General features: G+C 70.9%; 2 protein-coding genes and 1 long non-coding RNA gene across 8 annotated transcripts; all 3 read left to right on the forward strand.

The window, feature by feature from the left end:
* The first annotated feature begins 1070 nt into the window (after nucleotides 1–1070).
* Nucleotides 1071–13409, forward strand: DPYSL5 (dihydropyrimidinase like 5). 3 transcript variants are annotated; one of them, XM_080584206.1, is made up of 13 exons: nucleotides 1071–1204; nucleotides 4930–5194; nucleotides 6483–6641; nucleotides 7159–7338; nucleotides 7435–7503; nucleotides 7871–7915; nucleotides 8057–8132; nucleotides 9052–9208; nucleotides 9803–9944; nucleotides 10075–10217; nucleotides 10295–10502; nucleotides 11621–11789; nucleotides 12489–13409. In XM_080584206.1, exons 2-13 carry the CDS (start codon nucleotides 4934–4936, stop codon nucleotides 12572–12574), a joined length of 1695 nt encoding a protein of 564 aa, XP_080440332.1. In that variant the 5' UTR covers nucleotides 1071–1204; nucleotides 4930–4933; the 3' UTR covers nucleotides 12575–13409. The 3 variants fall into 3 exon arrangements, with proteins under 3 accessions (XP_080440332.1, XP_080440333.1, XP_080440334.1); XM_080584208.1 differs by having other exon boundaries at nucleotides 1195–1326; XM_080584207.1 differs by lacking the exon at nucleotides 11621–11789.
* A 2002-nt stretch (nucleotides 13410–15411) lies between these two features.
* MAPRE3 (microtubule associated protein RP/EB family member 3) lies at nucleotides 15412–22353 on the forward strand. 4 transcript variants are annotated; one of them, XM_080584239.1, is made up of 7 exons: nucleotides 15412–15548; nucleotides 19351–19477; nucleotides 19557–19702; nucleotides 19783–19984; nucleotides 20811–20962; nucleotides 21051–21203; nucleotides 21457–22353. In XM_080584239.1, the coding sequence occupies exons 2-7, from the start codon at nucleotides 19357–19359 to the stop codon at nucleotides 21523–21525; spliced, it is 843 nt and encodes a 280-aa protein (XP_080440365.1). In that variant the 5' UTR covers nucleotides 15412–15548; nucleotides 19351–19356; the 3' UTR covers nucleotides 21526–22353. The 4 variants fall into 4 exon arrangements, with proteins under 4 accessions (XP_080440365.1, XP_080440366.1, XP_080440367.1 ...); XM_080584240.1 differs by having other exon boundaries at nucleotides 20835–20962; XM_080584241.1 differs by having other exon boundaries at nucleotides 19783–19939.
* An 803-nt stretch (nucleotides 22354–23156) lies between these two features.
* LOC308191629 lies at nucleotides 23157–24193 on the forward strand. Its single transcript, XR_013948173.1, has 2 exons — nucleotides 23157–23972; nucleotides 24010–24193. It is a non-coding gene; the product is annotated as an uncharacterized lncRNA (long non-coding RNA).
* The last annotated feature ends 3013 nt before the right edge of the window (nucleotides 24194–27206 follow it).

The following is a 27206-nucleotide window of genomic DNA, read 5'->3' on the forward strand; positions in this document are numbered from 1 at the left end:
CTCCGCTGGGCTAAACTGGACTCAATGGGACCTATTATACTGGGCTGCATTGGGCTACACCAGGCCAAATTGGGCTTACTTGGCTCTGTTATAATGGGCTCTATTGGGCTAAACGAGGCTAATCGGGGCTATGCTGGGCTGCACTGGGCCAAATTGGGGTGCAGTGGGCTAAACTGGGCTAAACTGGGTAGCACTGGGCAAAATTGGGCCGCAATGGGATACAGTGGGCTAAACAGGACTCCACTGGGCTGCACTGGGCTAAACTGGGCTCAATTGGACCTGTTATACTGGGCTGTAGTGGGCTGCACTGGGCTAAACTGGGATTACTTGGCTCTTTTATAATGGGCTCTACTGGGCTAAGCTGGGCTAAACTAGGTTAAACAGGGCTAAACTAGGCTAATTGGGGCTGTGATGGGCTGCACTGGTCCAATTTGGGCTGCAGTGGGCTCCACTGGGCTGAACTGGGCTCCAGTGGTCTAAAATGGACTACACTGGACTTACCTGTGCTCCACTGGGCTAAATTGGGCTCCACAGAGCTAAACGGGGTTCCACTGGGCCAAAATGGGCTGCACTGGGCAAAACTGGGATGCACTGGGCTGCATTGGCCCTGTTATGCTGGGCTGGGCTAACATGGGCTGCACTGGGCTAAATGGGGCTGTGCTGGGCTATGTTTGTGTCAAGTGGGTTGCAGTGCGCTGCACTGGGCCAAACTGGGCTTTGCTGGGCTAGACTGGGTTGTACCTGTCTCCACTTGGCTTTACTGAACTCTAGTGGGCTGTGCTGGGCTCTTATAATGGGTTGTGCTGGGTGCACGGGGCGGCGCTGCTAAACACTGGGGGGCGCTGGGTGTTACTGGGGGGCGCTGGGTGTTACTGGGGGGCGCTGGGGGTCAGAGGGAGGCGCCGAGGCCTGGCCGCGCTGCCCCCGCCTTTGTGCCGGGTCCCGTCACCACGGCAACCGCGGGCAGGTGGCGGCCGATGGGCGGGGCCCGCGCCGACGGCCACGCCCCGTGCACCTGTCAGTCAGGCCGCGCGCAGCCTACCCTGCTGGCTGCCCGGCCCCGCCCCCCCGTGGGGCAGGCGGGCGGCGATTGGCCGAGGCCTTGCCCAGGGCCCGCCCCCTGCCGTGCAGGTTTGTGTGAGAGGCGATCGCGGACGGGGAGCGCGCCGGGTGCAGCCGGGGCCGGAGCGCAGCGGAGCGGGAGGTACCGGCGGGGCGGCGCGGGCCGGGCCGGGCCGGGCGGGCCGGGCCGGGATATGACGTTCCGGCTCCCGTAGGGGCTGTCGTGTCGCCGCCGTATCGCGACGGGCGGGACTATCGCGACAGGTGCGCGCATCGCGACGGGGCGGGAGTGTCGCGACAGGCCGCGGCGGGTCCTCCCGTCCTCCCTCCCTCCGCCCGCGGCGCTCGGCGGGCAGAGAGCCCGCGTGTGTCGCGCCCCGCCCGCTGCCCGCGGGTCGCCGGTCGCGACGGGGCCGCGGTGTCGCGACAGCGCGAAGGGCTGGGCCGGCCGGGGCGCGGCGGCGGGGCCCGCCCCCTCCGCAGCGCGGCCCCCGGGGCGGCGCCGTGTCGCGACAGGGCGCGGAGCAGCAGCAGGTGCGCGGGGCGCGGCGGCCCGGCCCCATTGTTCCGCGGGGCGCTCCCGGGCGGCCCCGCCCCGCCCGGTGCCGCCTTTGTGCGGGGCGGCCGCGGGCTTTGTCTGCGGGAGCGCCCCGCGCCCGCCCGGGTGTGGCCGCGCCGCCGAGCCCCGGGCCCCGCCGCCCGCCTTTGTCCGGCCCCGGGCCGCGGCCCCGGGCTTTGTGCGCCGGGAGCAGCCGGCGGCCGCGGCCCGGTGCTGACGCTGCGCTTCGGCCCGGCCCGGCCCGGCCCGGCCGCACCGCGCTGCCCGGGGACCGAGCCCCGGGGGATGCCCGGGGACCGAGCCCCGGGGGGTGCCCGGGCCGTGCCCTGCTGCGGCCGGGCCCCGGGGGGCGCGGGGGGCGCTGAGCCGCGGGGGTACCGGGCGGGAGCGGGGGATGCGGGGGGCCGGGGTGATGGAGGGCCGGGGTGATGGAGAGCCGGGCGGGGACGGCGCTGGGCGGCGGTGCCAGGTGCTGCGTCCTGGGCGCCCCGCAGGGGCTGCGGCGGCTGAGCCCCAAGGGGCAAGGGGAGGCTGGAGGCCGTGCCCGAGCCGCAGCCCCCTCGCCCGCAGCCCCCATGCCCGCAGCCCCCATGATGCCCGGTCCCCACGGCCAGCGCTCGCCCTCCCACCTGCCCCTCGCTGTCGGCACGCCCGGGGCCGCAGCCGCCATCTCCTTGCCCTGTCTGTGGACCCGCGTGGGGGACCCCACCCGAGCACCCACCCGAGCACCCACCTGCCCACCGCACCGACCCCCGGGCACGGCTGGCAGCCGGGGCACTGCAGCCCTGGAAGGGCGAAGCCGTGCCAGAGCCCGCGCTGCTCAGGTCCCGTCCCGCTCTGTGCAGCACCACGCACGGCGGCCGGGGCGTGCCACGGGCTCGGGGCACTGCGAGCACGCGGTGCACGTGGCCGAGGCCGTGCCACGCTCGCAGCCGGCGGCCCCATCCCTGCTGCCCGCTCTGACCTCAGGCCTTTCCCAGATCCTGGGGCTCCCCGGGCAGCTGGCGTGCTGGCCACGGACAGGGCATGGCCGTGCGGGGACCCAGCAGGGAGTGCCATCACCCTAAAATGATGTGGGAACGGGCGGGCACCAGCCCAGGGGCTCGGGTCTGTGCCGCTGCCCCTCCTGCGCCCCACACGCCTGGGGGCTCAGCCCGGCCCCGCGGCACGGCGAGGATGCTAAAGGGAGGTGCCGTGGCTCACAGCCGGCTGCCTCTGCTCTCTGCCTGCCTGCTCCAGATCCGTCCGTCACCGCCACCTCTTTCATCTCCGGGGTGCAATGCAGCAGTTCCCACCCTGCGTGGTGGGCTGCCCAGCACCGCCCTGCCCGGCCCCAGTCCGCCCAGCACATCCCCCCCGCACCCAGGTCACCAGGGGGTTCTCGGGCAGTGGGCACCGGTTCTCCCGCGGCCGCTCACCCCGCCACGGTTGGTCTCTGCCCAAAACCTCGCCCCATGGGTGGTCTCCGGTGAGGCTGCTCTCCTGCACCCCTCGTCCCCATCCCGCCCAGATGCCCCTTTGAGCCCTGTCCTGAGTGGGGTGCTCTGGGGCTTTCAGGAAGGGGACACAGACGGCCGTGGTCAGCACCCCCAGCACCCTTCCTCCATCCCGCGCTGGGAGCATCCCAGCCCCAGGGGCCCGGCAGCCCAGCCGGGGCTTGGGCCCCATCCCACCAGCGCACCTCTTGCTCGGCACGCTGTGGGGGTCTGCCACATTCCACGGGGACGTCCCCGGGTCTAACGGCTGCTGCCAGCCTGGCTCAGCCCCTTGGGGACGTGCTTTCCATCGCACCGCTCCCTTTAGTCCCTTTGGTGCCTTGGTTGGGGAGGGGCCCCGGGGGCTGCAGTGGGTGGGTGCCAGCAGCCAGCGCGTGCCTAGCCGGAGCAGCTGCACGGGCAAAGGCATTCCTGGCAGCACCGAGCGGCGGGATGGGGCTCGGGGTGGCACTGCAGAGCCCAGGGCAGGAGCAGGAGGGTGCCCGGTGCCCCCCAGCCCGCTGTCCCCTCCCCAGCCCCTCCCCGGGCAGCTGCTCCTGCGAAGGCACCGGGAATGCTCAGCTGCCGGCTCGGCCCCCCAGCCACCGCGGCTCCCCGCCAGGTCCAGCGCCCTGGAAGCCATTTGCTGCCGATCCAGCCTCTCGCTGGGCAGCTGGGAGACGCTGGCATGTGCTCGGGGCAGCCTCTGCTGGATTTGTGTCCCCCTCCCCAGAGCCCCCACCGACAGCACCCTCTGTGGGGTGTCCCCTCCTTGCCGGCAGTGCCGCAGGGACCGCGTGTGGCCGTGCCCGTGTGGGGAGCCCGGGGATGCCCGGGGGCTGGCGAGGAGCCCTCGTCTTGGGGCTGGACTGGGGAGAAAGGAGGAAAAGCCGCACAATGCACATCATGAGCAATGCATGAGCGTGTCAATAGCGCGGGGCCGGGGGGCAGCCCCGGCTCGTGCCAGCCCCTGCTGGGGGCAGTGGAGGGGACACCTGCCATGGGGACTGCCCCGGCCTTTCTCTGGCAGAGGGGGGACAGCACCGCCCTGGGCACGGCCCCACATGTGGGAACCATGTCCCTGGGGTGGGGGTCCCTGGGGTGGGGGTCCCTGGGGAGAGCCAAAGCCCCTCTCTCCAATGCGCATGGGGCTCTGGGTGACGGGGTTGAGCACAGACTGGGTGCCGGTGTGGGGCTGCCCCAGCCCCCGGGTGCAGGAACCCTGCTGGCAGCTGGGGGTCCACAGGTCCCAGGGGGGTCCTGGCCCATGCCCCCCCCCTTGGCCGGACTCGCCGCAGCCGGTGCGTGCTGGCCTCGCCCAGATGGGTCGATGGCGTTTGACCTTCGTCTACCACGCGAGTTATGGATTGTGTCTGGGGACGCTCCTCGCTGGGGGGGCTGAAGGCTGCGCGGGCACCCGGGGGGGCTGGAGCTGGGCACTCCCATCCCGGAGAGAGGTCTGTGCCAGGGGGGTGAGAGCCCCTAGCCCAGGGGGGTGGCTGGGGCCCCCCTTGCGGTTATGTGACCACGGGCCGGGCAGTGCCGGGGCACAGGTCCCCAGAGAGGGGGGGCTGGCAGGGCAGGCAGGCCCTGACTCAGCGCCCGGCGGCCCCCCCGCCCCGTGGATTTCCCGGGGATAATCCGGTGTTGACATGGCCCGGCATGGCGGGCGCGCAGCCGCAGGGCTGCCCGGAGCCCTGCCCGCCCACCGGCACGTCGCCGGGGGGGCCGCAGCGCCGAGCCAGCCCGGGACCCCCAGGGGCAGGCAGTGGGGCTGAGCCCCCCCCCGGGCATGGGGGGCGGCGCGGGGCTGACCCCCTGCCCTGCTCGCAGAGCCATGCTCGCCAACGCGGCCACCATGCGGATCCTCATCAAGGGGGGGAAGGTGGTGAACGACGACTGCACGCTGGAGGCGGACGTCTACATCGAGAACGGCATCATCCAGCAAGTCGGCCGCGAGCTCATGATCCCCGGCGGGGCCAAGGTCATCGACGCCACCGGCAAGCTCGTCATCCCGGGCGGCATCGACACCAGCACCCACTTCCACCAGACCTTCATGAATGCCACCTGCGTGGATGACTTCTACCACGGCACCAAGGTACCGCCTGGCACGGGGCTCCCGCTTGCCCTCTGCCCCGGCCCCGGTGGGTCTGCTGCCAGCACGGGGAGGGCTCCTCAGCCCTGCCGGCCATGTTTGGGGGGCTCAGATCACCCCAGCTGGGGATGGGCTGGCACAGGGCAGCAGTTCCCAGGCACTGGGTCAGCCTCTCGGCCAGGCAGACGGCAGCTGGCCGCCTTGCCCGGCTGCGGTCGCTGCCAGCTCCAGCGCCCGGTCGTGCCGCAGGTCTCAGCCGTGCCATGGCAGCAGCAGCCCCCCAGCCCGGCTCTTCCCCAGCATGGGCAAGAAAAAGCCACCGACTTGTGATTCTTCTTATTTTGCAAATCATCAGGTTTTGGCTCCGAGGAACGCTCGGGTCGCGCTGGCGCCCAGCCGCCCGCACCACCTGCAGCCAGCCCTGCTGTCGCAGGGACGCTGCGCGGCTGGGGACAGCGCGGCGGCTGCCCACAGCTGGGCTCGGGCTTCTGCTGCCTGCCCCCAGCTCTGCCCAGCACCCAGCAGGGATGGCAGGGACCCGGCGTGGTGCTCCACGGGGCCGGGGCAGGCAGCGTAGCTCTCGGGGGGCCATGGGGCTGGCGGTGCCAAGCACCGGGTGCCGCTGTCCAGGCACCCCACACACAGCAGGCATTGTGCAGGGCTGGCGCTGGCCGTGCCTGGCCCTGGGGTGGGGGTGCTGGGCGGCGCTGTGCCGCGGCACGGCGAGGGGACAGCGTGGTGACCCTGTGCCGTGCCTTCCCCACCCCGGCAGGGCTGGCTGCCTCGCAGCACAGCGAGCACCCCACCAGGGCCAATTGCTAAAGGAGCTTTGGGGATTAGCTGGGCCGGGTGAGCCGGGGACACGGCCGGGTGCGACGGCGCCCACCCCGCTGCCATGCAGGCTGTGTGGTGGGGGGGCTCTCCCACGGCCCCCATGCTGCCAGGTGAGAGCGGCCCCCCTGGATCGGGCCCTGTGGTGCTGCAGTGCCCATGCCCATGGAGATCCCGGGCAGGGCCCCCCAAATCGAGCCGTTGGCACTGGGGGATGGCCGGCCGCGTCTGGTCTCCCTGTGTGCCTTAAGAACAAGGTGGGGTGCCCCCCCCCACAGGCAGGGCCGGGGAGGGGGATTGAGCCTGCAACAGAGCTGGCCCAGGAGCGCAGTGACCCCCCCGTTGTCCCCTGGGGGTGCAGCCATCCTGGCTGTCTGGGGACCAGCGCTGCCCCACAGTGTGGGCACCCCCAGGGGCGAATCCTGCCTCCAGTGCCAGCGTGCCCCCACCTCACCCACAGGCAGCCCTGGTGGGAGGGACGACGATGATCATCGGCCACGTGCTGCCCGACAAGGAGACCTCGCTGCTGGACGCCTACGAGAAGTGCCGCAGCCTGGCCGACCCCAAGGTCTGCTGCGACTACGCCCTGCACATGGGCATCACTTGGTGGGCGCCCAAGGTGAGCGCGGCACCGCGGCCCCCTCCGGCACCACGGGAGGGCACCGGGGCCGCCGTGCCCAGGAACAGCTGCTGCGGCCGGGGCTAATTCCTGTCCGCTGATCCCATTAGCCGCTTGTTTGGGAGGGTTTGCCGGAGCCCCCGGGCTGCCTTTTGAGCTGCCTTGATCCCGGGTCCCCGCCAGGCTGAGCCCCTCGCAGGGCGGGGGGGGCACGGCTGTGCTGGGCAGGGGCCGGGGGGACCCAATGCAGCTGCTGCAGCGGGATCAGGCCAGGACCAAGCCGCAGCGCTCCCAGCCCCACTGCACCAGGCCCTCCCCAGTGCACCAGTCACTCCCCGGGGCACGTGCACAAATCCTGCCTGAGACATCCCCAGGGGTGAAGTGTGGGCCCCTGCCCCATGGCGCTGAATGCCTCACCCCATGCCCGCCCCACGGCGGGGGGAGCACAGCCCAAACCTCTCCGTGCCCCCTGGAGCTGCCGCGTCGCCATCCGCGCTGAGCCCCTGTCCCCATGCAGGTGAAGGCAGAGATGGAGACGCTGGTGCGGGAGAAGGGGGTGAACTCCTTCCAGATGTTCATGACCTACAAGGACCTGTACATGCTGCGGGACAGCGAGCTCTACCAGGTCTTCCGCGCCTGCCGCGACTTCGGGGCCATCGCCCGGGTGCACGCCGAGAACGGCGAGCTGGTGGCCGAGGTGAGCGCCGTGGGGCACCGTGCAGGGAGGGGGCCACGTGCGTGGGGCAGGCAGAGCCCCGGGTGGCCCCCAGCCTGACCCCGCGCCCTTCTGCAGGGAGCCAAGGAGGCGCTGGAGCTGGGCATCACGGGGCCGGAGGGCATCGAGATCAGCCGGCCTGAAGAGGTGGGTCCGGCCGCTTGCACCGCTGCGCCGCGGTGTCCCGGGGCACGGCTGTGCTCGGGCTGGGACGCGGCTCCGGAGCACCCTCAGCCAGCGGCCGTCCGTGCGGCCGCCCCGTGCACCCGTCTGTGCCATCCGCACGCCTGCACGCACCCGCTGGGCTGTGCGTGCACCCGTCCGCCCGCGTGCTCGCCGCCCACGCACCCCTCTGCACCCCGTCTGCACCCCTGCGCCACGCACGGTGCCCCCGCACCCTGCCCGTGCCCCCATCCGTGCACCCACCGCCCCAAGCGCCGCGCAGCCCCCTCTGCCCACCGCCGGGTCCAGCTCCCCCGCGCGTGGCGGTCGCTCACCGCCGCTCTCCCCGCAGCTGGAGGCCGAGGCCACGCACCGCGTCATCACCATCGCCAACAGGGTGAGTCGCCCCGCGCCCCGCCTGGCCGGGACCCTGCCCCGCTGCCCCCTATAGCGCGGGGACCCCGTGGCCCCCGTCCGGCGGCCGGGGCGTCCCCGCGGGGCTCAGGGCACCCCCGTCAGCGCCGGCCGCTCCCCGCAGACCCACTGCCCCGTCTACCTGGTGAACGTCTCCAGCATGTCGGCCGGGGACGTCATCGCCAACGCCAAGATGCAAGGTACGGCCGGGGGGGGGCGGGGGGCGGGGCCGGGGGGCGGGGCCATGGGGCGAGGCTCCGCCCTCCGGGGAAACGCCCTTTGAGGCCCCGCCCCCCGCCCGTGGCCCCGCCCCCATCCCGCACCACGGGGCTGCAGTGGGAGCCCCTGGCCCCGCCCCCCGGGCTGCGGCCCCGCCCTCTGCGGTGGAAGGGCCCGGAGCTCCGCCCCCTGCCGGAAGCTCCGCCCCCTGCCTGAAGCTCCGCCCCCTGCGCCTGCCGCGCCTGGCCACGCCCCCCCGCGTGGTGGCCCCGCCCACCGCGCTGCGGGCTGCGTCACACGTGGGCACGCGGGGACACGGGAAAACACGCGGGGACACGGGCACACACGCGGGGACACGGGCACACACGCGGGGACACGGGCACACACGCGGGGACACGGGCACACACGCGGGGACACGGGCACCGGGGGGGTCTCCAGGGGCGTGCACTCAGAGGTGTGGGGCACAGGGGCACACGCACGGACACGGGTGTGCGCGCGCACAGGGCCGTGGGCACGTGGGCACGTGTGAGGCTGGGGGTGCGCACACAGACACGGGATGCACACGGGCGCGTGAGACACGGGCAGAGTCCTGGGGACGCAGTCACACGCGCGGGCAGGAGGTGCAGGGCCGTGGGCGTGGGCACACAGGGACACGTGGGGTCAGGGGCACGTGCGTGTGCACACGCAGGTGTGCAGGCCCACAGAGCCACAGGGGCGCATGGGCACAGGGTGCGGGGATGCGGGCACACGTGTGCACACAGGCACATACGTGCGTGCTGGGGCTCACTCCCACACCAGACACAGGCAGAACTCGCGCACAGCCCTCCCTTGCACACCCACCCCGCGCCCCCCAGCCCCGTCCCACCACCACGAGCACCCACCCCGTGCCTCCCCCCGCAGGGAAGGTGGTGTACGCGGAGACGACCACGGCGCACGCCACGCTCACCGGGCTGCACTACTACCACCAGGACTGGTTCCACGCCGCCGCCTACGTGACGGTGCCGCCCCTGCGCCTCGACACCAACACCTCCGCCTACCTCATGAGCCTGCTCGCCAAGTACGGCAGCCCCGGCTGCTCCCCGCGCCCCCTCCCCGCATGCCACGCTCTCTGGGCACCCCGCTGCCAAGGCGCGGCGCTCCCTGGGGCCACCACCACAGCCCCCCCCCCATCCTTTGGGCACCCCACTCCTTGGGCGGGGCCCCGGGAACCTCGCTTCGTGGGCACGGTGCTCTCTGGGTGCCTCGCTTCCCTGACACTCTGCTCCCTCGGTGCCTCGCTCCTCGGGTACCCTGCTTTCCAAGCACCTGGGCTGCATGGGCACCCTGCTCCTTGAGCACCCCGCTGCATGGGTGCCCCACTCCTTGAGCACCCCTCTGCACAAGTGCCCTTCTCCCTGAGCACCCCGCTGCATGGGTGCCCTGCTCCTTAAGCACCCCATTGCATGCATGCCCTGCTCCACGAGCACCCCGCTGCATGGGTGTCCCACTCCTTGAGCACCCCTCTGCACAAATTCCCTGCTCCCCGAGCACCCCATTGCGTGGGTGCCCTGCTCCCCGAGCGCCCCGCTGCCGGTCTCCAGCCGCGCTGCAGGCTGGCTGTGCGGAGCCGCCCCAGCCCTGCCAGCAGCAGCCCTGCCCCGTGCCCCCGCAGCGACACCCTGAACGTCGTGGCCTCCGACCACCGGCCCTTCAGCACCAAGCAGAAGGCCATGGGCAAGGAGGACTTCACCAAGATCCCGCACGGTGTCAGCGGGGTGCAGGACCGCATGAACATCATCTGGGAGCGGGGCGTGGTACGTGCACATCGGGCAGGGGCAGAGCCGCCCCGTGGGGCAGGATGCGGCCCGGCGCCCACCGCAGCGAGCGGGGCTGGTGCCTGGCTGGGGGCGCGCACGGGAACCCCTCACCCCCTTCTGGTGGCAGGTCGGGGGCAAGATGGACGAGAACCGCTTCGTGGCCGTGACCAGCTCGAACGCCGCCAAGCTGCACAACCTGTACCCCCGCAAGGGCCGGATCATCCCCGGGGCCGACGCCGACGTCGTGGTGTGGGACCCCGAGGCCACCAAGTAGGTGCCGCCCCTGTGGGGACGATGGGGACGGGGCTGCGCGAGGGCGGCCGCTCACCGCCCCGTCCCCTGCCCAGGACCATCTCGGCCAGCACCCAGGTGCAGGGCGGGGAAATCAACCTGTACGAGAACATGCGCTGCCACGGGGTGCCCCTGGTCACCATCAGCCGCGGGCGCGTGGTCTACGAGAACGGCGTCTTCATGTGCGCCGAGGGCACCGGCAAGTTCTGCCCCCTCCGCTCCTTCCCGGACTCCGTCTACAAGAAGCTGGTGCAGCGGGAGAAGGTACGGGGGGACGGGGACGCGGGGCCGGGCTGCGCTGCGCGGGGCGGCGGCGGTGCCAGCGGGGCGGCTCTGTGCCCCCGGGGCCGTGCGGTGCCGCGGTCGGTGCTGTGCTGGCAGGAGCGCGGTGCGCTCGGGGGGACGGGCAGAGCGTGGCGGTGGCAGCCCACGGGTGGGAGCAGGTCACAGGAGCCTCCCCCACCTCCTGCCCTTCCCCACCCTCTCACCCTGCGGTGATGGTGCAGAGGGTTTGGGGACGGCCGCCCACTGCAGCCAGCAGTTGTGCCAGCGCGTGTGCAAGGTGCGTGCAAAGCTTCGGGGCCCTCTGTGCCTCTGTCTGTGGCTCTTTGCCCTCCGCCAAGCCCTGGGCACCCCCCCACCCCCCCGCTCTGCCCTCACGCTTGTCCCCGGCGCTGTCCCGGTGTGACCCCCAGGACCGGGACCAGCGGTGCTGGCACACCCTGGCGCTGGGGACCCCGTGCCTGCTGCTGAGGCTGTGCGGGGGGCTTGGTCGCGGCGATGATGGTGCGAGGGAAGCCCCAGCGGGAGCTGTGCGGGGCCTCGGGGCTGCGCGAGGGGCACGGGGCAGGGTCCTGCTGCTGTGCCTGCACGGGGCAGCGCTCGCTGCGTGGGCTGCTCTGAGCACCTGCCTGCGCCTCGCTGCTGGGCTCAGCACCGCCGGGGGGACGGGGCTGCGCCGAGGGGCTCACCCACCTTCCCCTGCCCAGCACCGCTCCACATCCCTGTGCACCGTCACGGGGCGCCGGGGCCTCGTGCACCCGGTGCAGGCTCACCCTGCACCGCTCCTTCCCGGGCTGCGCCCTCCGCAGCCCCCTCCCCACATCGCTTTGCTCTGCAGACCGTGGCCCCGCCGTGCTCCCAGCCCACCCGCGCCCCCTCCCAGCCCCAGCCCCACTCCCTCCCCATGTGCCCACGCCAAGGGACGCCCACATACTCACCCCGTACCCCCGTTTGCAGATCGTCCCAGCACCCAGCGCCCTGCCTGACCCCCAGCACCCAGCGCCAGCCCCCCCGCCTGCCCCGTGGCCCCTCCAGGCGGGCACGGCCGCGGCACGGCCCCCAGCTCACGGCTCTCTCTGCTTTTGCTTCCCTTCCGGCAGAGTTTAAAGCTCAGGGGCGTGGATCGCACCCCGTACCTGGGGGACGTGGCCGTGGTTGTGCATGCAGGGAAAAAAGAGACGGGGACGCCCCTTGCAGATACGCCCACCCGGCCTGCCACGCGACACGGGGGCATGAGGGACCTGCACGAGTCCAGCTTCAGCCTGTCCGGTAAGAGCGGGGCTGCATCCAGGCCCCCCAGCCCCCTGCCCACCTCCCACAGGGGCTCCCCGGCACCGCCGGGCACCCCCAGACATCCCGGTGCCCCCCCCACCATCCCGGTGCCCCCCCCACCATCCCGGTGTGTCCCCTTCTCTGGTGCACGGGGCCCCCCCTCGCACCCCACTTCCCCAGCGCGCAGCTCCTGGGCAGAGTAGGGAGCTGACCCCGACCCCCTCCCCGTCCCCGCCGCCTCTCCGTGCGCCGTCTGTCCGTCTGTCTGTCCGCCATCCGTCCGTCCGTGGCTACGTGGCGGTGACACGGGCAGCAGCACAGCGGTGCTGGCGTCGTCCCCGTGGCCGTGGGGAGCGGGCAGGAGGGGGGCAGCTTCTCCCCGCTCCCCGGGGGTCGCATCCTGCTCCCCGTGCTGCCAGTGCTCGGTGCTGGCCGTGCTCCTGGGGGGGCCATGAGCGTCCCCCCAGGCACGGTGGGTCTGTGATCGTTGCCCCCCAGCCCTGGCGCTGCAGGAGGCAGGGGGCTCGCCCGCCGCTGTGGCACAGCCTGGGGTCCCCGGCGCAGCGGGTGGGTGCGGGGTGCTGGGTCTGGGGGCGGCGGCAGGGGGCTGGGGGTGGTGCTGGGGGGCTGGGGTCGCTGTCAGGCCTTGCTCTGTGTCCGTCAGCCCTGACGCCCGTCCGTCTGTCCGTCCCGCAGGTTCGCAGATCGATGACCACGTTCCAAAGCGAGCTTCGGCCCGGATTCTCGCTCCCCCCGGAGGCCGGTCTAGTGGCATTTGGTAAAGCCGGGGACCTGTCCCCCAACTGAGGACGCGGGCGCCGGGCCCCGCGCCCCCCCCGCTCGGCACCGGCCGGGCCGCGGCCCCTCCGCTGGGGCTCCCCCCGTGCCCACCGCCCCGGCGGATTTGGGGGGGCCCTGCCCGGCCCCGTCCTGCCCGGTGGGGGCCGCGCCGGGGGCGCCCGCAGCGTCAGCCCTGCGCCGGGGGACCCCCAGTGCCGGGCTCCTGGAGCCGAGCCGGGGGCCCCGGGGGGGGCCGAGCCCCCCGCCCGTGGGCCGGGGCCGGGGGCAGGAGGTGGGCCCGCCCCGTCCCTTTTCTGTTTGCACGTTGGGTTTGGATCAGTGATTTTTTGACTTGTTTGTGCATCACGTGGAAATACTCTGAAGTGGTTTGTGTCACTAGAGTTAGGGGAGACACGGGAGAAGCAGGGACCCTACCCCCCACACACACCCCTCCGGCCCCCCGGGACCCCCGCCCTCCCCCCCTGCCCTCGGTGCCGCCCGCCGGCACACGCGCGTGCACATGCGTGCGCACCCTGCACGCCCGGTGCCCGCGGGATCCTCGCCCCCCCCGACCCCGCTGCGTCCCCCGGGGCCGCCGGTGCCCCCATCCCCATCACGCCATGGTGCTACCGGGGGGGCCGCCGCCCCCCGCCGCCCCCTGCGCCCCCGTCCCCCGGGGTAGTGTGAAATGTGAAATGTGGCTCGTGCACTTTGTCCCCATAGTTGGTCCTGTAGGCGTGCGGGGTCCGCCCCGCGTAGCTGCGGCCGCCCCGCGCGGTGCCGCTCCGTTTGCTCATTAAAACCCGTTCTCACCGCGCCCGGCCTCGCTGCCTGCTTGGGGTCGGGGCTGGGGGGGGGGTGGTTCTGCCCCCCGCCGGGTGCACCCCGAAGGCCCGGCCGTGGGACCCCCCCTCTGCACGGCCGCCCCCCGGGGCTGCAGCCCCTGAAGGGGGCACGGGGCCTGCGCGCAGGCTGAGCGCACAACCCCGGAGCGTGCCCACGTGTGGACACGGGCGTGCGACGCACGGCGGCACGCACACCGACCTCGCTGCCGGACACCCCCATGTGCGGGCACTGGGACCCCCGCTGAGGGGCACAGCGCCACCGCGCATGAGCCGGCCCCGGCCACCGCATCGGCACCGCCTGGATGTGGGGACGTGGGGATGTGGGGACACAGACGGGGGGATGTGGGGAGATGGGGACATGGGGACACAGGGACGTGGGGATGTGGGGACACAGACAGGGGGATGTGGGGAGATGGGGACATGGGGACACAGGGACGTGGGGATGTGGGGACACAGACATGGGGATGCTGGGACACAGGGACAGGGGGACACATACATGGGGATGTTGGGACGTGGAGGGACATGGGGACGTGGATACACAGATAGTACATGGGGACAGAGGGACATGGGGACACGGACATGGGGATGCTGGGACATGGGGACACAGTTATGGGGACGTGAGGACAGGGATGTGGGGACACAGGGTTGTGGGGATGTGGGAACATGGGGACACGGACATGGGGACGCTGGGACACTGGGACAGGGGGACACTGGGACAGGGGGACATGGGGACAGGGCTGTGGGGATACAGACATTGGGATGCTGGGACACGGGGACATGGGGACACGGGGACATGGGGAAATGGGGACATGGGGATGTGGGTACACAGATATGGAGACGCTGGGACTTGGGGACACGGGGACACAGATATGGGCATACTGGGACACAGGGACACGGGGACAGAAACGGGGATGTGGGGACATGGGAATGCAGGACACAGGAGACGTGTGGGGCCGTGGGGACACGGGGATGTGGGGCCGTGGGGATGTGGCGATGCAGGGACACGGTGTGGGCACGGGCACACACACACACTCACACCCCTCACACCCCTCACACCCCTCACACCCCTCACACCCCTCACACACACACACACACACACACACACACACACTCACACTCACACTCACACCCCTCACACCCCTCACACCCCTCACACCCCTCACACCCCTCACACCCCCTCACACCCCCTCACACCCCTCACACCCCTACACACACACACTCACACTCACACTCACACTCACACCCCTCACACCCCCTCACACCCCCTCACACCCCTCACACCCCTCACACCCCTCACACCCCTCACACCCCTACACACACACACACACACTCACACTCACACTCACACCCCTCACACCCCCTCACACCCCCTCACACCCCCTCACACCCCTCACACCCCCTCACACCCCTCACACCCCTCACACCCCTCACACCCCTCACACCCCCTCACACCCCTCACACCCCTCACACCCCTCACACCCCTCACACCCCTCACACCCCTCACACCCCTCACACACACACACACCCCTCACACCCCTCACACCCCTCACACACACACACACACTCACACTCACACCCCTCACACCCCCTCACACCCCTCACACCCCTCACACCCCTCACACCCCTCACACCCCTCACACACACACACACCCCTCACACCCCTCACACCCCTCACACACACACACACACACACACACACTCACACTCACACTCACACCCCTCACACCCCTCACACCCCTCACACCCCTCACACCCCTCACACCCCCTCACACCCCTCACACTCACACCCCTCACACCCCTCACACCCCTCACACACACACCGGGGCCGCCCCCCGTGCCCAGGCCCGGCCGGGCCCCGCAGGCCGCCGGCCGCCAGGGGGCGCTGCGGCGCGCGGCGTTGCCGTGGCGACGGGCGGGGGGCGAGGGGCGGGGGGGGAGGCGCCCCCGCGGCGTTGCCGCGGCAACGGGGGCGGGGCGGGGCAGGGCCGGGCCCGCCCCGGGGTGGGGAGGCGGCGGCGGCGGCGGCGGCGGCGGCGGCGCATGCGCGGTGCCCGTCCGGTGCCGGCCCGGTCCCGAGAGCCCGGCGCAGGCGGAGGCAGAGCGGCGGCCGGGGCGTCCCGGCCCGAGCGCGGTGAGTGCGGCACCGGCACCGGGGGGCCCGGCGGGGCGGGGCGGGGCCGCCGCATCCCGGCACCGGGAGGGGGGGGGGGGGAGCGGGGCCTCCGGTGATGGAGCGGCCCTGACGGGGAGGGGGGGGGGGGCCGCGGGGCGGGCGGCGGGGCCGCCGGTGGCGGCGGGGCGACGGCGGGGAGAGCGGGGCCCCGGTGATGGAGCGGCCCGGGGGGGGCCCGTCTGCGGCACCGGCGGCGGAACGGCGCGGCCCGCCCGGTGTCCCCGGTGACGGAACGGCCCGGGGGGGGGCACGGCCTGACTCAGCGGGGGGACCGGCCTCTGCCTCCTCCCGCGGGGCTCGGCCCGGTGGGAGCTGCAGTCGCGGACACCGGTACCGGTACCGGCACCATTACCGGCGGGGCGGCCCCGGGAGGTGCCTGCCCCGGGCAGCGCGGCCGTGCCCGCGGTCCCGTCCCGTTCCCCTTCACGGGAGTCCCGGGGCACGGGGCAGCATCACGGTAAGGTGCCAGCACCGGGCACGGCCGCCTTGCATCCGCACGGCGGGGCCCTGCCGGTGCCGGTGGCCGCGGTGTGGTGGCGGCTCCGGCCCGGTGATGGCGGCGGTGGCACCGCGGCGGTGGCACTGGCGGTGGCCTGGTGGCGGTGGCACGGCGGCACCCGGGGACCGTGTAGGGCATGAGGCGGGGACACCGCGGGGGGGACACGGGCACGGCAGGTCCCCAAAATGTCCCCGCTCCCCACCGTGGGGTCCCCGGCGGCGCTTCGGAGCCCCCCGCCCCTCGCCGCCCCCCCCTGAGCCCAGCCGGCGTGACCGGGAGCCGCAGCAGAGCTCCGGGCCCCCCCGGGACGTCACCGTGCGTCCCCACGGCGGCTCCGGGCTCCGTCCCCGCGGGCGCGTGGGGACGCTGGGGGCGGCTGCTGCCGGCACGCGCGGGGTGACGCGGCCGCAGCGCGAGGGCTGGCACCGGGCGGCTGGCACCGGGCGGCTGGCACCGGGCGGCTGGCACCGCGCTGCGTCGGCCGGCGGCGCTGCCGGTACCGCTGCCGGCGGCGTGGCGCAGGGTAACGAGGCCGGAGCAGCGCCCGCAGGAACGCAGCCCCGGTGCGCGCGCCGCCGCCGCGACCCCGCTGCGGGGATCCCGGGGGGATGGAGACGCGGGGGCCGATCCCGGTGGCAGCCCCGGGGCCATCCCGCAGCCTGCGGCACGGGGCCCGGCAGCGCCGCAGCGTCCCCGAGCCTGCGCCTTCCCCCGCGCGTTTGTTTGTCACTCGAGCCGCCGGGACGCGCGCCCGAAATAGCAGCCGCGGTCCCCTCGGGGCGGGCGCTGCCGCCGCTCCCGCAGCCCTCGGCGCTGCCCGGGGACGGGCGCGGGCGCCGCTGCGGCTCTGCCAGGGCCGGTGCCCGGGGACGCCGGCGGCGAGGGGCCGGCGTGCGGCCGCAGCCGCCGTTGCGCCGCCGAGAGCCCGGCGCGGGGCCTCGTCCTGCTGCCCCGTGCCTCGGCGCCCGCGCCCATGCGACCTCGGCGCCCCCCTCCCCGGGGGCAGACGCGCGCCGGGCGTTTCTGGTGGTTGGTCGTCGGTTGAGCGGCGCCGGGCCGCAGGACAACGGAAACGCAGCGGTAAGCTCCTTCCTCGGCCCCGTGAGCACGTCTGGCCGGGCGCGCTCGGAAGGGGCACGGGGCCAGGGGCTGGGGCGGGAGCAGAGCCGCGAAACGCCGGCGGCACGCGGAGCCCCGGCCCCGCTGCGGCCCCGCGAGCCCCTCGGGGCAGTGCCCCCGGCCCCGGCGCTCCCCCGGAGTCGCTGCCGGGTTGGGTTTTCCGCGAGGAGCCCCCGCAGAGCAGAGGCAGCCGCGAAGCCTTCGGCTAAACGCTGGGGCACACTCAGCGCCGCGCTGGGGGGTTCCGCGGCCCCGCGTTGCTCCTGCGGACAGAAGCCGCCCGGGCGGCAGCTCGCGTGCCCCCACCAGCCCCCGGCACAGCCCGCGGCTCCCACGGCTGCCCGTGCGTGGGGCCCATCGTGCCCGGCGGCCGTGCCGGCACGCGCGGCGTCGCGCCTGCTCCGGGGAGCGGCCGGGCGCTGGCGCGGGGTTGACCTGGATTCGTCCTGCCTCCAAACTCGCCCCCTGTGCCGCGTGTGCGACCAAAGTCCTTGGCTTACTTCAGCGAAGGAGACGCCGCGCTGGCACCGCGCCGCGGGGGGGCCTGGCCGAGCACCGCTGGGCTTCCCCTACCCACGCGTGCCCCCGGGGCTCCTCGACCGGGGGCTCCCGCGGGGCCAGCGGAGGGCAGGGGGCTCCCGGTGGGCTCGGTGCCGGTGCCCCGCGGGGCGGCAGGCTGCGGGCTGGGGGCGATGGCCGCGCCGGGGCCTGCCCGTGTGCGGCAGCTCGCCGTGCCGCGTCGGGCGGCTCCCCCCACGCGCAGCCCTAATTACCCCGGTGCCCGCTGATGATGCACGCGCCGAGCCCGGGCGGGCCGGTCGGAGAGGTGCCGCGGCCACGCTACCGCCCCGCGCCGGGCAGGGCGCTGTGCCGGGGGGCTCCTGCCCCGCGCTCTCCTTTCGGGAGAGGTCCCGGCTGCCTGGGCGCTCGCCGGGGGGGTCCGGGTGAGGGGCTCCCAGCCCCGGTTTGGCCTCTCGCGGTGCTCCCGGTAAGCGCCAACGGCACCTGCAGGGCCCGGCGACGTGTCGGCAGGGGGCCGCGTGCCGCAGACCCCCCCGCGCCCAGCAGCCCCCGTGTCCCCGTCTCCATCCCTCCCCCCGCACACGGGCAGCGGCCGCGGGTCCCGGCAGAGCCGCGGCCGCCGCAGTGCGCGAGGCTCCGCGCCGCGCATGACTCAGCTCCGCGCCCCCCCCGCCGGTGGCGCTGCCGGGGGGGGGACCCCTGCCCGCCGGCGGGGAGCAGGACAGTGCCCCCCCGGCTGGCAGCTCTGCGCCCCCCGGGGCCGCGGCGGCCGTGTCGCCGGCCGGTGCTGAGTCACAGCGGTGGCTGCCGCCCTGCTCGGGGGGGGGCCGTGGCTGCCGGCACCTGGCAGCCCCCACAGGCAGGCACCCAAGGAGGCAGCAGCACCCCAGGGTGCCAGGGCAGGGGTGGGGATGGCCGCAGCCCCCCCCCAGGAGCCCCCCGCTCGCAGCTGGCCCCTAAGCCCCTGATCTCTGATCTGCGCAGGAGAGTGAAAGCGGATTAACGCCCGCTGCTGCAGGGGGGGAAAATGGTGTGGGGGGGTGGGGATCCCCGGTCCCGTCCCGTCCCCAGTCCCGGGGAGGGGCCGGACCCAGCTCCTCGCGGCAGGGACGGTCGCTTCTCCAAAACCTTTGGCTGGAGGCAGCAGGACAGTGCCTGGCTGCCCCCTCCCCAGCGCGGGGCGAGGGCACGCGGCAGCGGGGACCCCCCCGGCCCCGCAGCCCTGCTCCCCAGCTCCCTGCCGTGCCGGGGGGTGGGGTCTCTGCCCCCGGGCCCCTCGCCATCTGGGCGCGGGTTTGCCGCCTGCCCTTCCAGCAGATGTTTGCCCCTCTAAGCCTGGCTCTGACGGACCCCGATCCTGGCCCCGGGCAGATTAGGGAGCGATCGAGGGCCAGGCCGGGGGGGCTGTAAGCGGCTTTACCGCCCCTCAGCGCGCCCGGAGCCCCCCAGCACGGCCAGGCTCGGCCCCCCGTGGCTGGGGCACCCCGGTGGCACCAGCTGGGGGACCGGGGCCGCAAGCCCACGTTGTTTCCGTGGGGAGGGGGCTCGGCCGGTGCCGCCTCCCGCAGCCCCCCCAGCGGGCCGGGGTCCCCCCGGGCGTGACGGCCGCCTCTCCCGCAGCTGGGCATGGCCGTCAATGTGTACTCCACCTCGGTGACCAGCGAGAACCTGAGCCGCCACGACATGCTGGCCTGGGTCAACGACTCCCTGCAGCTCAACTACACCAAGATCGAGCAGCTCTGCTCAGGTGGGTCCCTGCCGGGGGGGGGCGTGGGCGCGTGCCCCAGCCCCTCGTGACGCCGCCGTGTCCCCCCCCCGCTCCCCAGGGGCCGCCTACTGCCAGTTCATGGACATGCTGTTCCCCGGCTGCGTCCACCTGCGGAAGGTGAAGTTCCAGGCCAAGCTGGAGCACGAGTACATCCACAACTTCAAGGTGCTGCAGGCCGCCTTCAAGAAGATGGGAGTGGACAAAGTAGGTCCCGCGGGGGCGGCCGGGGGGGGTCCCGGTGCCTGCACGGGGAGGGCAGCCCCCGAGCACCTCTGTCCCCGCAGATCATCGCGGTGGAGAGGCTGGTGAAAGGCAAGTTCCAGGACAACTTCGAGTTCATCCAGTGGTTCAAGAAGTTCTTTGACGCCAACTACGACGGGAAGGAGTACAACCCGCTGCTGGCGCGGCAGGGCCAGGACGTCGCGCCCCCCCCAAACCCAGGTGATCAGATCTTCAACAAATCCAAGAAACCCATTGGCACTGCAGGTAATGCCCGGGTCCCTCTGGAGAGCGCTGCCCCCCGCCCTCCCGCCCGGCCTCCTGTGCCCCACGTTGCTCTGGCCGCGTTCGGGCGCCCCCCGCACCCCTGCCCTGCCCCTGCCTGCGCTCTGCTCTGCTGCACGCCTTCGACCGTCAGCGCCAAGCAGGTTTGCAAGGACGCCCGGGCTGGGGTGGACGGGGACGGCTGCCCCGACTGAAGGGTGTGCTGGGTGGGCTCGGATGGCTCAGAGCGGCCTGGCGTCCCCGCTCCGCCTTCTGCTCGCCCGGTTTGTGCCCCCAGGGCCCCCCCGTGGTGCTCAGGGGCCGCAGTGCAGCCGGGCTGTGCCCCAGCAGCCGGCGACGTGGGCTGGGAGGGTGCTGGGGGGGTCGTGCCGCCGTGCTGCTCCCCCCAAGCCTGGTGCCGCTGTGCGGGTCCCCAGCGGGCACAGCACCGGGGTGAGCCCAGCCCCGACACCTGACCGCGTGCTGCGGCCCACGGGGGTCTCGCTGCCCACCCAGCACGTGCGCAGCCAGCCCGGTAAGGAGCCCGGCGAGCACCCGCTGGCTCCGTGCATGGCAAAGCCCATCCTGGCCACGAGCACCGCCTGGAAGGGGGCTGGGGGGGGGCTCTGCCTGGGGAAACTGAGGCATCGGGGAGGGGAGGCTCGGCCAGGAGCCGCGGCGCAGCCCCCCCAGTGCTCTGCCTGACCCCGCTCCCGTGGCTCCCTCCTGCTCCCCCGGCCCTGCGCGCTGCGGCTGGGGGTCCCGGCAGCCCCGGGCAGGAGCGGCCGCCCCGGCCGACATTAACCCGCCCCTCTCTGGCTGCCCCAAGTCCCCCAGAGGACCTCCCCCACAGGCCCCAAGAGCACGCATAACCCGGCCCGCCTCAGCAACGTCCCCAGCAGCATCCTCCGGAAAAACTCCCCCGCCGCCCGCAACGGGGGCCCCGAGGCCGACGCGCAGATCCTGGAGCTCAACCAGCAGGTGGGCAGGGCTGTGGGCAGGGGAAGGAGCCTGGGGGCCCCAGGGGAGCTGCAGCCCCCTTGGCGCAAACGCTGTCGTCTGCCCGCAGCTGATGGATCTGAAGTTGACAGTGGACGGGCTGGAGAAGGAGCGGGATTTCTACTTCAGCAAACTGCGGGACATCGAGCTGATCTGCCAGGAGCACGAGAACGAAAACAGCCCCATCATCACGGGCATCGTCAGCGTCCTCTACGCCACGGAGGTGAGCACGGAGCACGCGTTGCCTGTCCGGCTGCTGGTGCACCCAGCCCCGGAGCGCTCTGGGCTTCCCCTGGGGCAAGACCCCCTCCCCCAGCATCCAGCCTCTGCTGCGCCCAGGGGTGCCCCAGGGGTTGGGTTTGCCGAGGTCTTTGCACCGCGTTGGGAGGCACCGTGGGGAGAGAGAGGGCCCAGGGCAAGGCCGCAGGCGGGCCAGGGTCTGACGAGGGTCTGACGGTGCCCGTGCCCCCCGGCAGGAGGGTTTCGCTCCGCCAGAGGACGACGAGCTGGAGGAGCAGCAGCCAGAGGACCAGGATGAGTACTAGCCCCGGCACGCTCCCGCGCCCCGCGCCACCCTGCGCCGATCCCCTCCATAGACATTCGAGGTCTGAGTCTGTGCGCCTCGCCCTGCACCGTCACGCACCATCACAGCCTCCGGCCGAGCCGGCACGCTCGGCGCCCAGCAGCTCCGGTGGGAAGCCCCTGTCTCCATAATAAATAGATGTCAATCCATAGAGGAGCACGGCTGTAAATACGCCGGGGGCTGGCGGGTGGGGACGGGCTCTGGCCCCGGCGCCCAGCGCCCCAGCCCTCGCCCCCTCCACCCCATATTTATTTTGGTTGTCTTCTCTGGTGCGAGTGCTGCAGCTGCCCCGGCACCCGCTGCCCCTGCCCGCCCCGCTGTGCCATAGCTAGAGAGAAAGAGCGAGCCCGCGGGGGCTTCCCCAGGGCAGAGCTCGCTGCCCCGCCAGCCCTGCGGCTGCGGAGGGGACTGGGGCGGGCAGCCCCGGGGGGCCGCGCACGGGGTCAGCGCTGCCCTGCCGCCCGCTGCGGGGGAGCGGCTCTGAGGAGGAGGAGGAGGAGGTTCAGACTCCTGGGAAGGCGGAGGAAGGAACCCCAGGAGGAAGGAGCCCCAGCCCGGCTGACAACGCGGCTGCAGCGGGGAGCAGCAGGGGCCGGGGCAGCCCAGGGTGAGGACCCCCCGGGCCAGGTCTCCCGCCCCGCAGGGCGCCGAGGTGGGTTTGCCGAGAGCGGCACGCGGCACCTGCCCTGGCCATCTCCCCGTTGCATCGCTTGTCTGGTCCATCACTCCGGTTGCAAAGCCTGCATCTGTGTTAAGTTTTATTTAAAATAAACTCGTGTGGTAAAATGTTGCTCTGCCCGTGTCCCGCCTGGTTCCCGCGCGCGGTGGGAGGTGGTGGGGCTGGTGGCAGCGCCCCGGGTTGGGGCCTGTGCACGGCGGCAGCACCGTGCTGTGCCCTGGGATGGCCCATAGAATCATTAGGGTTGAGAAGCCCTCCAAGATCACCTGGTCCAACCACCCCCCTACCACCGATGTCACCCACTAAACCATGTCCCTAAGCACCACGTCCAACCTCTCCTTGAACACCCCCAGGGACGGTGACGCCACCACCTCCCTGGGCAACCCGTCCCAGTGCCTGACTGCTCTTTCTGAGCAGAAATGTCTCCTCATTTCCAACCTGAACCTCCCCTGGCACAACTTGAGGCCATTCCCTCTGGTCCTATCACTAGTTACCTGTGAGAAGAGGCTGGCCCGCAGCTCCCCACACCTTCCTTTCAGGTAGTTGCAGAGAGCAATGAGGTCTGCCCTGAGCCTCCTCTTCTCCAGACCAAACACCCCCAGTTCCCTCAGCCACTCCTCACAGGACTTGTGTCCCAGACCCCTCACCAGCTCTGTAGCCCTGCTCTGGACATGCTCCAGGGCCTCGATGTCCTTCTTGTAGTGAGGGGCCCAAAGCTGAGCACAGCACTCGAGGTGCGGCCTCACCAGAGCGGAGCACAGGGGGGCGATCACCTCCCTGCTCCTGCTGGCTGCACTGTTCCTGATACAGGCCAGGATGCCGTTGGCCTTCTTGGCCACCTGGGCACGCTGCTGGCTACTGTTCAGGCGAGCATCAATCAGCACCCCCAGATGCTTTTCCTCTGCACAGCTTTCCAGCCACTCTGCCCCAATCCTGTAGTGCTGCGTGGGGTTGTTGTGGCCAAAGTGCAGGACCCAACACTTAGCCGTGCTGAACCTCATCCCATTGGCCCCTGCCCATCGACCCATCCTGTCCAGGTCCCTCCGCAGGGCCTTCTTACCCTCCAGCAGCTTGACACTTCCCCCCAGCGTGGTGTCATCTGCAAACGTGCTGAGGGTGCTCGCAATTCCCTCATCCAAGTCATCAATAAAGATATAAAAGAAGATGGGCCCCAACACCGACCCCCGGGGAACACCAATGGTGACTGGTCACCAGCTGGATTTCGCTCCGTTCACCACTACTCTGTGGGCCCGGCCACCCAGCCAGTTTTTAACCTAGCAAAGAGTATACCTGTCCAAGCCATGGACTTCCAGCTTCTCCAGGAGAATACTGTGGAAGAATGTGTCAAAAGCTTTGCTGAAATCTAGGCAGACTATGTCAACAGCCTTTCTGCCATCCACCAGGTGGGTCACCCAGTCACAGAAGGAGATGAGGATGGTCAGGCAGCACTTGCCTTTCATGAACCCATGCTGACCGGGCTTGATCCCCTAGTTGTCCCACATATGCTGTATGATTGCATTCAAGATGACCTGTTCTGTCACCTTTCCTGGCACTGTGGTCAGGCTGACAGGCCTGTAGTTCCCCGGGTCCTCCTTACGACCCTTCTTAAAGATGGGCGTCACATTGGCAAGTCTCCAGTCATCCGGGACCTCTCCAGATGACCAGGACCGCTAATAGATGAAGAAAAGCAGCCCAGCAATCACATCCGCCAACTCCCTCAGCATCCTCGCGTGGATACCGCGTGACACAACAGTTCAGGATGTTCAGCTCTGTCTTTGGCACTGCAGAACCAGGGGAGAGCGCGAACGCAGTCCCCCACTACCACAAATTATGCAGTCGAGTTTCCCGCATTTGGGGAAATCGCAGGGGTCAGCACACCCGGAGTGCAGGGGATGAGCCTCGCCCTGGGAAAACCACCTGCCTGATCATGGTGTCTCCCCTGCCAGGTAAGTATGCCTCCCGCTCCCCGACGCCGCGGCCCCACGCGCGCGCACGCACACCCACCACACGGACACGCGCCCCGCAACGCCCGCCGCGGACGCGCCCGCCCCGCCCCGCCCGGCCCCGCCCGGCGCCCACGTCCCGCGCCCGCCGCGCGCCCACGCGGGGCCACGCGCGGCGCCGTGTGGTGTGGGTTTTGTCCCGGTATGCCGCGCGGCGCCGATCTGCATGGGCACGCCCCCTGATCTGCCTGGGCACGCCCCCTGATCTGCATGGGCACGCCCCCTGATCTGCATTGGAACGCCCCCCTGATCTGCATGGACACGCCCCCCCCCCTGATCTGCATGGGCACGCCCCCTTGCCTCCAGGCCCCGCCCCTCAGCGCCCCGGCCGCCGTCCCCGCCGCAGAGGCGCAGCGGGAGGGGGGAGCTCCTTGGGCTCGGGCCCGGCCCGGGATGGCGGCGGCTGCGGCCGGGCGGTGCCGCACAGCCGTGGGGCGGGGAGCACGGGGCGGCGTGGGGCGGGACGCGGCGGGGCTGGGGCCGGGGCCCGGCTTCCGGAGCCGCGGCCGAGCCGCGCTCGGTGATGGGAGGCGGGCAGTAATTGCATTCTGCCTTTGCTTCCGCACGGCCTGTCCTGGTTTTTGTTCTTTTTCTTCAGCTAAACCGCCCCTGACGGGGAGCTCATCAGCAGCTGTTCACAGAATCACAGAATTGTAGGGGTTGGAAGGGACCCCAAGAGACCATCGGGTCCAACCCCCCTGCCAAAGCAGTTCCCTAGAGCAGGCTGCCCAGGCAGGCGTCCAGACGGGCCTTGAATATCTGCAGAGAAGGAGACCCCACAGCCTCCCTGGGCAGCCTGTCCCAGCGCTCCGTCACCCTCACCGGGAAGAAGTTCTTTCGCATGTTGGTGCGGAACTGCCTGGGCTCCATTTTGTGGCCGTTGCCCCTGGTCCTGTCCCCACAAACCACTGAAAGGAGTGTAAGGAATAGTCCAGCAATTCGTGCCACTAAGGGGTGTGAAGGGTTAACATTGAGGCCTGGGTTTAGGCGAGAAGAGAACAAAGGGATTTCTTCAGAGAAAAACTGCTGACTTTGCATGGACCTGCAGTAACTTCTGACAGCCGGCCAAGAGACCACTAGATAAGGAGGAAGAATATGAGCCTCCCTGTCCGAGCGGCCCCCGAGAAACTAACAGAGACTGATAAGCAGGCGCACCTGGGAGGACTTCGGATTTGGGAAACCAATTATAATAACCCTGCCTCTTCTAGAAGTAGTAATGAATATGTATTAGCCTAGGAGCATAAAAACCAGCCGCCTTACGTAACAGGTGTGCGTCCTGGTGGAGCAGAGACTGCCGGCGCACCCAGCGCTGTTTGCTTGCCTCTATTCATTTAATAAATTGTAAACTTTGATTGTAATCCTATTTGGGACCCAGTCATTTATAACAGGAGGTTGGCCAAATCCCTCTGCCTCCCACACTTCAGGTATTTATACACATTGCTGAGATCCCCTCTTGGTCTTCTCTTCTCCAGGCTGAACAGCCCCAGGTCTCACAGCATTTCCTCACAGAGGAGATGCTCCCAGCCCCGTATCATCTTTGTGGCCCTCCGCTGGACTCTTTCCAGGAGACCCCCTGTCTTTTCTGTACTGGGAAGCCCAGAACTGGACACAGTACTCCAGGTGAGGCCTGACCAGGGCAGAATAGAGGGGGAGGATCACCTCCCTTGACCTGCTGGCCACGCTCCTTTCAATGCACGCCAGGATCCCATGGGCCCTCTTGGCCACGAGGGCACACTGCTGGGTCATGGCCAACCTGTCGTCCACCAGGACCCCCAGGTCCTTCTCCGCAGAGCTCCTCTCCAGCAGGTCGTCCCACAGCCAGTTCATGTCTCTAAGCAAAGCGTGCAGGTCTTCACCAAGGCCACTCCGTGCTGCACAGGGCTGGGGGCAGCCTGGGCTGGGGGAAGGCGTCGCTGCCCGCGTCAGGGGGCTGGGGCTGGGTGGTCTCTGAGGCCCCTTCCAACCCCGCTCTGTGATCCTCTGATCCCTGGGTTCTCGCTCAACCTGTGAGATTTTTTCCGTCACGTTCTCCCCCCCGTTCTCCTGAGGAGGGGGACCAAGCGGGCAGAATTCAGGTGGCCATCGGCGAGGAACCGCCATGCCTGCGCCCGTCCCATGTTTATGGCAGAGACACCCAAAGCAGCTCGCCGTGCACCCAAAGTGAGCTGCTCTGCGTGAGCCTCTGCGAGAGTGTCCCTGCAGGCTCTCGTGCAGGCAGACCGGGCTGCCCCCGGCTCCGTGACGGGGCCGTCGGTGACAAGCCCTTCCCGCCCGCCACGGGCCCGCTCCCGGTAGCAGCCGGGCACAGGTGGTGCCGGTAACCCCTCGCTCGGTGCCTTCCACAGCGTCCTGCTGGAGGAGCTGGCTGCTCGGGGCCTGCACGGGCGTACGCTTCTCTGGTAACAAACCGGCCGCGTGGCCGAGCCCAAAGAGTCGTGGCGAGTGGAGGTAAATCCAGCTGGAGGCCGGTCACTGGTGGAGTCCCCCAGGGCTCAGCGCTGGGGGCAGTTCTCTTCAGTGTCTTCATCAATGGTCTGGACGAGGGGATCGAGTGCACCCTCGGTAAGTTTGCAGACGACACCAAGTTAGGCACAAATGTTAATCTGTTCGAGGGTAGGAGAGCTCTGCAGAGGGATCTGGATAAGTTGGGGCCAACTGCATGAAGTTCAACAGGGCCAAGTGCCGGGCCCTGCACGTGGGGCACAACAACCCCCTGCAACGCTGCAGAAGAGCGACTGGAAAGTTGCCGGTGGAAAGAGAACTGGTGGCACTGGTTGATAGCTGGCTGAACAGGAGCCGGCAGCGTGCCCAGGTGGCCAAGAAGGCCAACGGCATCCTGCCTTGTGTCAGGAGTAGTGCAGCCAGCAGGAGCAGGGAGGTGCTCGTCCCCCCGTGCTCTGCTCTGGTGAGGCCGCACCTCGAGTGCTGTGCTCAGCTTTGGGCCCCTCACTACCAGAAGGA

The sequence above is a fragment of the Anser brachyrhynchus genome (genome assembly GCF_964034855.1).
Source record: "Anser brachyrhynchus genome assembly, chromosome: 3".
Taxonomy (NCBI): Eukaryota; Metazoa; Chordata; class Aves; order Anseriformes; family Anatidae; genus Anser; species Anser brachyrhynchus.